General features: G+C 40.2%; 2 protein-coding genes across 3 annotated transcripts in view; one reads left to right on the top strand and one right to left on the bottom strand.

The window, feature by feature from the left end:
* ralgps1 (Ral GEF with PH domain and SH3 binding motif 1) overlaps window positions 1-2,706 on the bottom strand; it is a 54,533-nt gene extending 51,827 nt beyond the window's left edge. For both annotated transcript variants that reach the window (XR_006008431.1, XM_041969518.1), the window contains exon 1: window positions 2,365-2,706. The gene's annotated coding sequence lies outside the window, so the exon portion shown is untranslated. The remainder of the gene's footprint in view (window positions 1-2,364) is intronic.
* Window positions 2,707-8,203: 5,497 nt separating this feature from the next.
* derl2 (derlin 2) lies at window positions 8,204-13,272 on the top strand. The gene is made up of 7 exons (XM_041969595.1): window positions 8,204-8,322; window positions 9,278-9,343; window positions 10,368-10,441; window positions 10,641-10,734; window positions 11,598-11,793; window positions 11,922-12,012; window positions 12,726-13,272. Exons 1-7 carry the CDS (start codon window positions 8,230-8,232, stop codon window positions 12,829-12,831), a joined length of 720 nt encoding a protein of 239 aa, XP_041825529.1. The 5' UTR covers window positions 8,204-8,229; the 3' UTR covers window positions 12,832-13,272.
* The last annotated feature ends 219 nt before the right edge of the window (window positions 13,273-13,491 follow it).

The following is a 13,491-nucleotide window of genomic DNA, read 5'->3' as shown; positions in this document are numbered from 1 at the left end:
ATCAAGCTGCTTGGAGATGGTCTTATAGCCTTTACCTTTAACATGTCTATAATTAGTCTAGGACTACAGAGCGCTGGTGGACGGGTTCGTAGACTGGACTGGCAGGAATCACCTGCCTCTGAATGTAACCAAGACCAGAGAGGTGGGGATAGACTTCTGGAGGAGGAGGACTTCTCTACCTCCACTGAAGATCATGGGGCAGGAGGTGGAAGTTGTTGAGACCTATAAGTACCTGGGAGGGACTATGGACCAGACTGGACTGGAAATCCAACACAGATGCTGTGTACCAGAAGGGGATGATCAGGCTCTACTTCTGGAGACGCTCAGATCCTTCAATGTCTGCAGACACATGTTGGAGATCTTTTACCAGCCTGTCGTCTCCAGTGAGCTTTTCTCTGCTGCTGTGTGCTGGAGAAGCAGCATCGGAGCAGCAACACCACCAGACTGAACAACCTTACAAAGAAGGCTGGAACTGTGGTGGAGAGAAGGTGGCTAAAAAACTGGTTTCCATCATGGAGAACCCAGACCATCCTCTCAAGCACACACTGGTCAGACAGCAGAGCTCCTTCTACCAGACTGAGACGCTCCGCTGTCGTACGGACAGATACAGGAGATCTTTCCATCACTCTGCTTAGACACAAGAACATTTTATTCTACTTTTTAAATTCTATGATGGTTTGCACATTGTTTTTCTTACATTTGATTTTGCATATCCTTATTTAAATGTATATACTTCTATCATCTCTTCTTACAGATTCTATCTTGCTCTGTGGATTTGTACATGTTGTACATAGATTTGTATATTTGGTTTATTATCTGGTTTATAGATTTCTATGTTTGTTTTGCTGCATTATTTAGTTTGTTTTTTAAGTCATTTCCACAAATTTGTGCTGCTGCAACCCCCAATGTCCTGCTTTGGGATCAATAAAAGTATCTATCTATCTATCTATCTATCTATCTTCTCTGTCTCTTGCAGTCAGGTGAAGGCTAACATCTCACATCATGAAAGTTCTGCAGAGACTGTTATTGGCTCATCTCAATAAACAGGTCAGCATCTTTCAGGACCCAGTTTGCTTTTCGTCTACATCGGGAGTGTCGAGCTCCGGTCCTTGAGGGCCGGTATCCTGCAGGTTTTCATTGTTTTACTGATCTAACACACCTGACTAAAATTAATGGGTTGTTGTGAAGAAGTTGACAAGAAGCTGTTGGATCCATTTGATTTTATTTAGGTCTGTTGGAGCAAGGAAATAACTAAAACCTGCAGGATAGCGGCCCGTGAGGACCGGAGTTTGATGCCCCTGGTCTACATCATCTGGTCATCATCTACCTGCTTCAGAGAGCCAGCACTTTGAATCACATTCGTTCTTTTCTCAAGTGCTGTTAATATAATTCAGCTTTGTAAATAAAGTTTATTTATCCAGCACTTCTCACAGACAGAACAGTTACAACGAACTGTAAATGGACTGTACTTATACAGCACTTTTCTAGTCATGTTAACCCCTCAGAGCTTTAAACCACATTCACATTCAACCGTTCACACACACACACACACACACACACACACACACACACACACATTCATGCAGCACTTCTAGTGTTTTTTTTAACCTATCACATTCACACCTCGACATACACTTCATGAGACAACGTGGGGGTCGGTGTTTTGCCCGAGAACATTTCTGCATGTAGTCAGAGGAAGCCTGGAATCGATCCACCGACTTGGAACAACCGCTCTTCCCTCTGAGCTACAGCTTTACTCTTTATACAAAATAAGAACATTTAGTTTCATAATAGCAATGAAATGGAAAGAATTAAAGAATGAATGAATGAATGAATGAATGAATGAATGAATGAATGTTTTAACAGGCAAAGGGAACCTAAAGAATAAACACTCATAATTAAATGAATGTAATAAAAATCTAACTCCAACGTTCACACTTCATCTGAATGCAGTTCGTTTGCTCGTGTGTGTGTGTGTTGGTGTGTGTTATTAGTAGGGTGTCAGTGTATGTTCGCGTGTGTTACCGTGCGTGCGTCGGTGCGTGTGATTAGCGTGTTAGTGTTAATGTGGATGTGTGTTGGTGTGTAGTGGCGCGTTGTTTTCGATTTTGGTTCGACAACACCTTGTGATGTCATATGTGTGCGTGCGTGCGTGTGTAGGCCAGGTGAGGTGTGGAAGTGGGAGGATTTTTTTTGTCTCAACAGAACGCTGCAGCCCCCCTCCACCCACCAACCCCCCCACCCAAAAAGGAAGAAAATCAGTGTCCGCAGAAAATCCTCCTGTCACGACGGCAGCTCCGTGTGTCACGCGCTTTCCAACTCATATAACAGCAAACACACACATGCGCGCGCGGCGCTGCCTACCTTTCCAGCAGCAGTTCTTCCTCCTCCTCTTCCTCCTTCTGGGTCTAAATGGAGAGAAGATCCAGGTCCTCGGTAAACCCTGTCCGCGTCTCACTGGGTCCGCTCGCGGTTCCTCCTCATTTCAGCCGAACATGGAGCCAAGGTCGGAGCGTCCGGTCCGCAGGATCCACCAACTGAGCTGGACACATGAGACGGAACCAGAAATGGCAGCGCCGAACCGAACCACCGCCAGAGATGAATAAATAAATAAATAAAGGACAGGAATGAATAAGTATGACTAGCAGGAAGTGACAGGTAGGCGCTCTTATCTTGACAGCCAGATTTATTGCCTAATCATTCGGTCGGTTCCACAGAGAACTCGTGCCTCTAAGAAAAGTGGGCCAATCAGAGACGAGCTCTGAGACGGCGTCTTTCAGACGCAGGTGCAGCCGATGCTGCCTTCACGGGCTCCATGTTTGCACGTTCATCACAGCTTCTCTATGAGGGTGGTTCCTGAAACAGTGAAAAAAGAATCAAACTTAGAGCTGATTGGAAGGAGGACCCTCTCCCCAACCAGTCTTAAAACAGCTCATCCTGTTGGTTTTCTACAGTTAAATATCCGCATCTACTTTTTAGAGAGACGTGACTTGCACGTCCCTGTCACTATAAGATAAAATGTTATTATGAGGGTACGAGACGGCGTGAAGTCAGCTTACAGTTTGTCATATGCGTAAAGGGCAAGTCCACTGCTTCCTGTCCAAAAACAACACTTAGCTGTTCAAAGCTGGACTGAACACTTTTACAGAAGCTATAGATTCATAAATAAACTCCTTCTGATTTTTAAGCCTTTTTTCCGTCTTTGAAAATGTAAATAAGGGTCATCTCACTGCATTTTTAATTATTTTATATATTTTTTTTCAGACCACATTAGACCAGGTCCTGTTGACAAACTATGAGATTCAGACTCTTCAGAACTGGACTGAATTATTCAGCAGAAGTTAGATAATTAACAAACTGTTTCTGATTTTTAAGCAGTTATTCTATTTGTAAAAATGTAAATAATTTTGAATTGATTATTTCTCATTCTGATCATATTAGAGCAAGTCCTGCTCATAATAATAATAAAACCTACACCTTTCACATGCTGACTGAATTTAAGATTTCAGTATTTAAACATCCAGAGAATCGTAGATTTATAACAAGACCTGATCTAATGGACCTGGAAGCCTAAAGAAAAAAAAGACAAAAACAAACAGAATGATCTTTATTTGCATTTTGCAAACAGAATAAAGGTTTCACTCAGTTTTTGTTTGTTTTTTTTTTTTTTTGTATTTTATTTTTTACTTTATTGAACAACAACAAGTATACAACAGATGAATAGATTAAGTAAAAACGCATTGAACATAACTACATTCAGATTTCCAGGGTTGCAAGTATAAAATTATAAAAACAAATGCAAAGATTCACATGTACAAATTGCTTTGAGCCTTTTTGTTGTTTGAGTCTGATATTGACTGTGTATATTGCTCTTTGTCTTTAAGATAGGAAGTAGAACATGGTATTTTACTGGTAAATTTACATTTATGGGAAAAATGTAGCTATCAGAATTAAAAGGCTTATTATACAAAACTATTTGTCATAATTTTTTGGGATTCTAAAAAACAGAATAACACATTTTCCCATTGCAACGAGAAGTCCTTAAAAGCCTGGTCAGTTATACATCTCCTGATTTTTTTTCCAGGATCTCTGTGTGAAAGAGTCGTACCAACACAGACGTGTTACCGTTTCTGGATGTTTCCCACAAAAGCTGCAATTAGTATTTATGTCTCTTTTAAATTTTAGTGTGTAAGACCTGATCTAATGCGTTCAAGGCCCACAAAAAGCAGCAGAATTGCCCTTTATTCATCTTCCAAGCTGGAAGCAGACTTCAGCTCCGTCTCTGTCAGTATTTGTAGTCTAAACTTGTTTAGAAGCAAAATAACTTTATTTTTCTCCCTTTATGTGGATGAGTTTCCTCTAATTTTACATCCCTACTTTTCTGTTTTTTCTTACTCTTTTCACTGTATTTCATCTGTTTAAAGGAAAACTGTATTTTCTCTCTGGGATTAAATATTTCTGATTCTGATACTTTTAGTTGTCAGTCTGCTTTCATTCTTGATAAATCAGTGTGTTATGATTTCATCGTAATCTTTCTATTTATGAGTGTTTTACAGTGAATGTGTTTAACTTGTTTATGGAGGGAAATCTGCTTCCTCTGACCAGGGTTTACGTTTCCTAAAGCAAATCTTATTTATTTTTGTTTTTTACAACAAAACATAGAAACAGTGAAACCAACTTACAAACAAACTTAAAAACAACTGAAAAAAAATGCTAAAACAAGAACAATAAAGAAATAAGTAAAATCAGTGTCTAAAATAATCAGTTCTAATAACTTTTAATATTAAATTATAGTGAATTCCGTATGTTAAGTATTTTTTTTATCTTCTTTTAGTCTCCATATTTTTCATTTCCATCTTTATTCTTATTTTATACAGATTGATTCTTTTCTGTGTTCATTTAATACGCTCACTCTCCCGGTAGAAAAAAGCTGCTTGTGTTTTTTTAAAGGTCTTGCATTGGTGAAACCACAACATTTAACTGGAATTAACTGGATTTTAACTGGATACGTCTACATGTATGTGTTTTTTGTAGAAAGTCCATTTTTCCTCCTTATGCTGTCAGTTAAAATGGATAATAAAGAGCAGCCTAACAAGACAACATCAAACCTGCTGTATTTTTTTCTAATAAATTATCAATAAATTGTCTTTAACATTTTAATATTAAAGATAAAAACAAAAATACTAAACTCTTTATGAAGAGTAACTAAAAATGTAGGGATGTGGTACCCGGTATCATTTAGTCACAAAGGTCCAGTGTGTAAGTATTACTGACATCTAGTGGTAAAGATGGGTAAAGCATGTTGTGAATGGACGGTGGCCATCAATGGCCAAAATTCTTCCAAGTGTTTTCCTGTTTCTGTTTTCCATATTTTACTGTGTGAGGGGATCCAGTGGCCTCAGGTGCAGTGATGACTGCACTACAGGTAACTACTACATGTGTACATGTGTACTGTCTTCTTCTATGGCCCATTCATGCTCGTCGCATAAGACGGAGAAACTGTTCGTCCGTCTGCGTATCCATCTTCTGCATCGGTTCTGTGTGTAATTTGGTCATTTTCAGGGAGCTTAGCTATCCGTCGCTTGACGTAGAAGACAGAGCAACACCACCGGAAATTGTGGGGACGTTGCTGAGCAGAATAGCTGGCCAACCAGTGAAAGAAACAAACCAGAGAAGAAGAGGATCAGGCGCGAACAAAAAGGCAGAAGAAGAATGAAGACAAGCACAACTACTGTAGAAATTGTGTGAGCTTTTGAATAAAGACTGTATGCGAGTGTTTAGGGTGCGTTGGGTGGTGGGAAACAACTTTATTACGATGCGTTACCGCGGCCAAACGGTGTCTGAAACTGATGTTGGCTTGCAGGAGTGAACTCTGAACTCAGCACTGCCCTCTAGTGGAGGAATTGACTTAACCATGGCAATGCAAAACACGCATGGACGTATGAGGACGGTGATGTATAACAATGGACGTCGCTATTTACGTACGAAAGGGAGCATAAATGGGCCTTTAGGAGCTACTTATCCGCAGCGGTGCTCTAGCTCCTATCAAACAGCCGTTTTAAAGCTTCTCACACAGAGAGTTGTTTGTCCCTTCAGAGACACCTTAGAAAAATGGTGGCAGCTGCCATGTATGTGGACCCATGACACGTAGATATAAATGGCTCATTCTAAGAGAATAAAAATACAACAGTTATTTTAGTAAAGTAATTTGATGCCACTATATTACATCATTCTATCATTTACCTTTTATTTTGTTTCATGCCGCACCTATAATCTTTATGATTCCACAACTAACAATTCAGACTTTCTGAGGTGCATTTTAAATTTTTCTAAACAAAATTCATTTTAAACCGACTGCACATGTTTTCAGTGAAATACAATTTTAAGAAATAAACATGATTTCTTACTATGTGCATGTACTGCTCAAAAAAGTAAAGGGAACACAACACAATGTAACTCCAAGTCAACCACACTTGTGTGAAATCAAACTGTCCACTTAGGAAGCAACACTGATTGAAATCAGTTCCACATGCTGTTGTGCAAATGGAAAAGACAACAGGTGGAAATTATAAGCAATTAGCAAGACACCCCCAATAAAGGAGGGTTCTGGAGGTGGTGACCACAGACCACGTCTCAGTTCCTGCTTTCTGGTGATGTTTTGGTCACTTTTGAAAGCTGGCGGTGCTTTCACTGTAGTGGTAGCATGAGACGGAGTCTACAACCCACACAAGTGGCTCAGGTAGTGCAGCTCATCTAGGATGGCTCATCAATGCAAGCTGTGGCATAAAGGTTTGCTGTGTCTGTCAGCGTCGTGTCCAGAGCATGGAGGTGCTACCAGGAGACGTGGAGGAGGCCGTAGGAGGACAACAACCCAGCAGCAGGACCATTACCTCCGTCTTTGTGCAAGGAGGAACAGGAAGAGCACTGCCAGAGTCCTGCAACATGACCTCCAGCAGGCCACAAATGTGCATGTGTCTGTTCAAACGGTCAGAAACAGACTCCATGAGGGTGGTATGAGGGCCCGACTTCCACAGGTAGTGGTTGTGTTTACAGCCCAATACCGTGCAGGACGTTTGGCATTTACCAGAGAACACCAAGATTGGCAACTTGGCCACTGGCGCCCTGTGTTCTTCACAGATGAAAGCAGGTTCACACAGAGCACATGTGACAGACGTGACAGAGTCTGGAGACGCTTTGGAGAACGTTCTGCTGTCTGAACATCCTCCAGCATGACCGGTTTCGTAGTGGGTCAGTAATGGTGTGGGGTGGCATTTCTTTGGGGGCCGCACAGCCCTCCATGTGCTCACCCAGTGTTTCCCAATCCAGGTCCTCGGGACCCACTGCCCTACATGTCTTAGACGTGATCATACTCCAACACATCTGATTCAAATTAATGAACTTCCTCAAGTTCTTTGCAGCCTGTTGTAGGTAGGGTTTGCCAGAGGTAGCCTGACTGCCTTTAGGTACCGACATGAGATCCTCAGACCCCTTGTGAGACCATATGCTGGTGCAGTTGGTCCTGGGTTCCTCCTAATGCAAGACAATGCTAGACCTCATGTGGCTGGAGTGTGTCAGCAGTTCCTGCAAGACGAAGGCATTGATGCTATGGACTGGCCCGCCCGTTCCCCAGACCTGAATCCAATTGAGCACATCTAGGACATCATGTCTCGCTCCATCCACCAATGCCACAATGCACCACAGACTGTCCAGGAGTTGGTGGATGCTTTAGTCCAGGTCTGGGAGGAGATCCCTCAGGAGACCATCCACCACCTCATCAGGAGCATGCCCAGGCGTTGTAGGGAGGTCCTGCAGGCACGTGGAGGCCACACACACTACTGAGCCTCATTTTGACTTGTTTTAAGGACATTACATCAACGTTGGATCAGCCTATAGTGTGTTTTTCCACTTTAATTTTGAGTGTGACTCTAAATCCAGACCTTCATGGGTTAATAAATTTCATTTCCATTGATAATTTTTGTGTGATTTTGATGTCAGCACATTCAAATATGTAAAGAACAAAGTTGTTTAATAAGAATATTTCATTAATTCAGATATAGGATGTCTTATTTTAGTGTTCCTTTTATTTTTTGAGCAGTTTGTACACATATATAGGAAGTTAAGTTTGTAAAAAGCAGGGATTTAAAGATGTCCTATGGGCGTGAACGCACCACGGGGCGCTTGGTGGAATGACGTGTCAAGAAAGTGCCGGAAGCCTTCAGTGTGTCCAAAATGGCTTACCAGACACTACAACAGGAGTATTTACAGATTCCTGTTGTTACCAGAGCATACACAACGGCCTGCGTCCTTACAACCGCTGCAGTGGTAAGAGGAGTTTACGTTTTCACTGGCTTTAACGGGACACGTCACGGCACCGGTTAAATCCGGCTCGTTACTTTCAGCTAGCTCGGTGGTTTGATTCCAGCTGCTGTATTAGAGATACGTGTCGGAAGCTGGTTATACACCAACGGCACTATTTTGTTTATGTAACTAAAAGCTAGTTGTGGACTGCCTGTATCCAGAGCCACAGCATTATTTCCACTGATGAACCAACGGTAAAGAAACCGCTGCGGAGCGTTTCGTGTGCCCGCGCGGTGGTGTTTGAATGCTAACGAAACCTCGCTTTAAAGTCAGTAAGCGGGTGTTTTGTGTTGAGTTTTTATTGTAACGCTTATTGTTACTAAATTTTCTGCTGTTCGGAAGTCTGTTAATTTTCATTTTAAATGGATTAATATTTGTAAGTAAATGTATTTGTGGGATGAGCAGCGGTGTTGAGTATGTGGATTGACAAACTTTAAAATAATCCTTTTTATATATTGTGTTTGCATATGGCTTCAGCCTTCCACCCCGTGCTCACAGAGATTCCTCCAGTATTGTGATTTTTTCCTTTTTTTAAGATATTATACACCGCAGAGGAACATTTTTCTGAATTTATTACACAATTTTTAGATCCAGTTTGTCTCAGATTGGTGAACCTCTTTCCATCTGAGAGACTCTGCCTCTCTGAAATGCTCCTTTTATACCCAGTCATGTTACTGACCTGTTGCCAGTTAACCTGGTTAGTTGTCAAATGCTCCTCCAGGTGTTTCCAGTTACTTTTCCAGCTTTTTGTTGCTCCTGTTCAAACTTTTTCCAGACGTGTTGCTGCTGTTAGATTTAAAATGAGCTCCTATTTTCCATGAAATTATAAAATGTCTCAGTTTCAACTTCGGATATGTTGTGCTAATAAAACCCAGCATTGTCATAACACTTCTAACTAGATTGTTGTGTTCTCTGACAGCAACTAGAGATCATCACACCATTTCAACTGTACTTCAATCCAGATTTGATTCTCAGGAATTACCAGGTGAGTAATCTGCCTCCATCCGGATGTTGACATGACTGGAAAAATAAGCCAGAGCTCTATGATCAAAGTCAGACTAACGCAAAGAGGTCAGATAACTCCTGCATACACCTTTGTGCCACTCATGCTTCAAAAGTTCTGTGTTTTTTTAGTTGAAAAATTGTTTAAATGCTACCAGATTTTTCCAGTTTCTTTGTCAGCTGAAGACGACTCAACTCATTGGTCATTTCAAGTATTTCTGATAAAATTGTGATTTTATAACTGCAGAAAATTCAGTCTAACCAAAAGAAAGTCAATCTGGACTTAGATGGACCATGATCTCCCACAGAGGAGCTTAGAAGCTGAACCACGTCTTCAACAATTCCAGCTTGACGCCGGGCTTCTCGATTAAAGTGAAAGAGCTTGTATTTTTCTTAAAGTAGCAAATGATCAAATGCACTCGATAGACTTGTTCATTAATATTGAAACCGCTTGTTTTCACACGGTGAAACTGAGAGAAGACCAGCGCGTTGTGACCAAGCAGGTTTTCATCAGGGTTGATGTTGCTGCGGCTCACTGTAAATCCAGCAAATAAGTCAGAATATCCACGAGCAGGCTGACTGGTTTCAGACAAGGAAACAACATTCAAAGCAGTGCTGGGGAAACAGATATAAAAAGAAAAGAAAAACAAACTTTTTTTCCTATTTTTAATTTTTTTTTGCATGTTTTTCTTTCTATGATTTTTTTAAAGAAAAGAAAATTACATTTAATTCAACATTATGGGGAAAAATAGAAAAAAAAACCTAAAAGTATATATATATTTTTTTTTTGTTTGTTTTTTTCTTTAGTTTTTTTCTTTGATTCATTTAATGCATTTTAATTTTTAAGACTACAGAATGACAACATTTTAAAAAGTGAATCAATATTTTTCCATTTCCCGTCTGTCTGTCAAGCCAGATTCATAAAAAACATTTTTCTTGTCGTCAAAGACGCCGGATCGTGTAACACGATGTGTCTCGTCCATGGCTGAATCCTCTGTCTTTTTCAGGTATGGCGACTAATAACCAACTTCCTGTTTTTCGGTCCAGTTGGCTTCAATTTCCTGTTCAATATGATTTTTCTGTATCCTTCTTAGTTCTGCGCTCAGTGTGTTCAGGACGTGGAGTTTGCATGTTTCTGTTTCACAGGGGAAGGCCAAACTCTCTGTGGTTTTACTGGGAGGATGATGAACACGCCATCAGATGCATTTATTCAAATCAAACAGAGATAATGTTGACAGAAGGGACTGGTTGGCCAGGTTTCCTTAACCAGCTGCTTTCAGGTACAGATACTGCCGTATGTTAGAGGAGGGCTCCTTCAGGGGCCGCACGGCTGACTTCGTCTACATGTTCCTCTTCGGTGGGCTTTTGATGACCGTATCCTTTTTATGTTATTCATAATGCTGCGTCAGGTTTAACCTCTCTGATTTTAACCTCTTACCGGCTGTTTGATGCCGTTTTTATGAATCTTTCCCTCTCAAGCTCCTGATTGGTTCCTCATTCAGTGACTTCCTGACAGTGTTGTCAGTAAACTGCATCAGTTTACTAGAAATGCTTTCTTATTTTAATACGGCATTTCCATCCAAGTTGGTTGTTCTGCTGCTGTTTCAGTGATTGTACGTTTATTTTCTTAAATTAGCTCAAAGTCCTCGATGAGGCGACTCGGAACAGTTTTGTCCTTCATATTTATCCTGTTCTGTTACAGGATAAACGAGACAGATTCAATAAAAGAAGATAAAGATTCACTCAAATGTGTGAGACACACAATAGATAATCTTTATAAGATAGAACAAGTTATTTAATCATGAATAGAAGAGATAAATACACAGTAAAACTGCACTCATTCACTCACTGTAAGCAAGTTTATTTACAGTAAATAAGATGATGGGCTTATTGCCCTACAAAAAACAACTTGTCAGTGTTGAACTTCAGTTATTGCTCCCAGTGTCCAGGTGACACAAAAACATGTAAAAATCGCTCAAAACTTTCTATTCTTTTCAATAATTCAACTTAACAGGGAAACTAATGTATTTCACAGACATTCAAAGTGAGATGTTTCAAGCATTTATTTGGTATAATTTTGATGATTGTGGCTTATAGCTGATGAAAACCCAGAATCCACCAACGAGGAGAGCAGCTGCAGAACATCAGCTGATTTCAACGCCCTGCTGCTGTTGAGTTTTTTCTGGAACTGAACATCACATCCTGTGTTTCAGCAGAGTTTCTTTAGCATGTTTCAGATATTTGGGATCTTCGTGAACCTGGTGTTCCTGGGTCAGGCCTTCACCATCATGCTCGTGTACGTGTGGAGTCGAAGGAACCCAAACGTTCGCATGAATTTCTTTGGGCTGCTGAACTTCCAGGCTCCGTTCCTGCCCTGGGTACTGATGGGATTCTCCCTTCTGCTGGGCAACTCCATCATCGTGGATCTATTAGGTGCCTGCATCAGTATCAGCACACTGTTGATGTCCCAAAGAGAGCTGCTGCTGCTGCTGCTGATGGTGGTGGTGGTGGTGGTGGTGGTGGATGAGGGCTTGTTATTAAAATTTTAATGCTTCTTTTAGGTATTGCTGTCGGTCATGTGTACTTCTTCCTGGAGGATATTTTTCCCAACCAGCCAGGTGGTGGACGGTGGCTCAGGACCCCACTGATCATGTGAGGCTGTTTTATTTATTTATTTTATCTATTTTAGTTTGTTTTAATTTTACTTGATTTATGTTTTAATTTATTTATTTTTTATTTTTAAATAAATTTTTTTTCATTTAAAATATATTTTTAAAAAGTCTTTCTATTCTTTTTAATTCAGTTATTTTCAGTTTTGTTTATTAAACTTTTAATTTTTTTTATATTTGCTGCAACTTTCAAAAAACACTATAAAGTTTAGAAATAAATGAATAAATTATCCAGTAACTGGTTTTCCTGTTTGTTCATATTTCACAGGTGAGTTTTGTTCTCCAGCTCAGTTAACGGTGTTTTAAACAAGACTTTGTCTAAAACTAAACACAAAAAAGTGTGTGTGTGTATTCATACACGTCTATACTTCAGCATGGAAATATTTGAAAAATCTGATTTAACTAAATATTACTTTATGAATCCCAAAGGAAATGAGATGGTTCATGAATCCATGATTTAATAAAGAGGCAGAGGTAAAAGTGGCTTTTCCAGGGTGAAGCGTCATCGGAGGGATTTAGAAAAATCTTGCTGCTGCTGGGTTTGATGTTTCAGCTGATGATTCAGAAGAAAATGAAATTCTCCACCACAAACTAATAAAACCTGTTTCTGCTCCCTCAAGAAGCAGAGTCGGCTCTGGCTCCTCATCCAGTCCAGCCTGAACCAGGACTCATAAACCCTCGTTCTGTCCTCCACAGAAAGATGCTGTTCGACACTCCAGAGGAGGATGCTAACTACAACCCCCTCCCCGAGGAGAGGCCAGGAGGATTTGCCTGGGGAGAAGGACAGCGCCTCGGAGGTTAACTATGCACCTGGTACCACCCCTGATTGTTGGATCACCTCCACGGGCCTTTCCTCAGAGATGAAGGGGTCAAACATGCTCTCTGTTAGACATGTTTGTTTCCTGCTGGATGAAGAATGCTGCATAACCAGAGCTGGTTTGGAGATGAGGGTTTGCCGTCTGTGTATGTGGGCTTTAATCATCCTCAGAAACTCTTCTTGATGTCAGATCATCACGCTGAGGCTGTATCTGAGAAAACACAAGCCTCGGACTTGGACAAACTTCGGACAATGAGTCTTTAGGCTCAGATGATGTTTGTCTTTATCTGGAAAAAATATTGACATACAGCTGTATGAAAGAAGACAATAGATGGCATTTAAATATAAAATTGAATTTATTGAGTTGGCAATTGCATCTTTCTTTTTCATTTCACTTTTTAAAAGAATAAATGTGTACTGCAAGTCTTTCTTTGGTTTCATCTCTTGCATTGTGGTAACAGCCATAAAAACAATATTGTACAAAAAAAAAGTCTGCTGAGGTGGAGTTTCTAATTTCTGTTATCACTAACGGCTGAGATTTGTTTTGTTTTTGTTTTATTTAAAAAAAAAAATCAATTGTATTTTATATTTGACTTTTATACCCATTTGTCAGTTTTTATTTTATTGTCGTCAGTAATGTTTTAT

This window comes from Melanotaenia boesemani, chromosome 19, assembly GCF_017639745.1.
Source record: "Melanotaenia boesemani isolate fMelBoe1 chromosome 19, fMelBoe1.pri, whole genome shotgun sequence".
Lineage (NCBI taxonomy): Eukaryota > Metazoa > Chordata > Actinopteri > Atheriniformes > Melanotaeniidae > Melanotaenia > Melanotaenia boesemani.
This window is presented reverse-complemented; position numbering and strand designations above follow the sequence as displayed.

Excerpts from the sequence above, each read along its gene's own strand:
- derl2 (XM_041969595.1), top strand. The coding sequence starts at position 8,230 with ATGGCTTACCAGACACTACAACAGGAGTATTTACAGATTCCTGTTGTT. Across the intron at positions 9,344-10,367 it reads TGATTCTCAGGAATTACCAG|GTATGGCGACTAATAACCAA; the intron begins GTGAGTAATCTG and ends TGTCTTTTTCAG. Across the intron at positions 12,013-12,725 it reads CTCAGGACCCCACTGATCAT|AAAGATGCTGTTCGACACTC; the intron begins GTGAGGCTGTTT and ends TGTCCTCCACAG.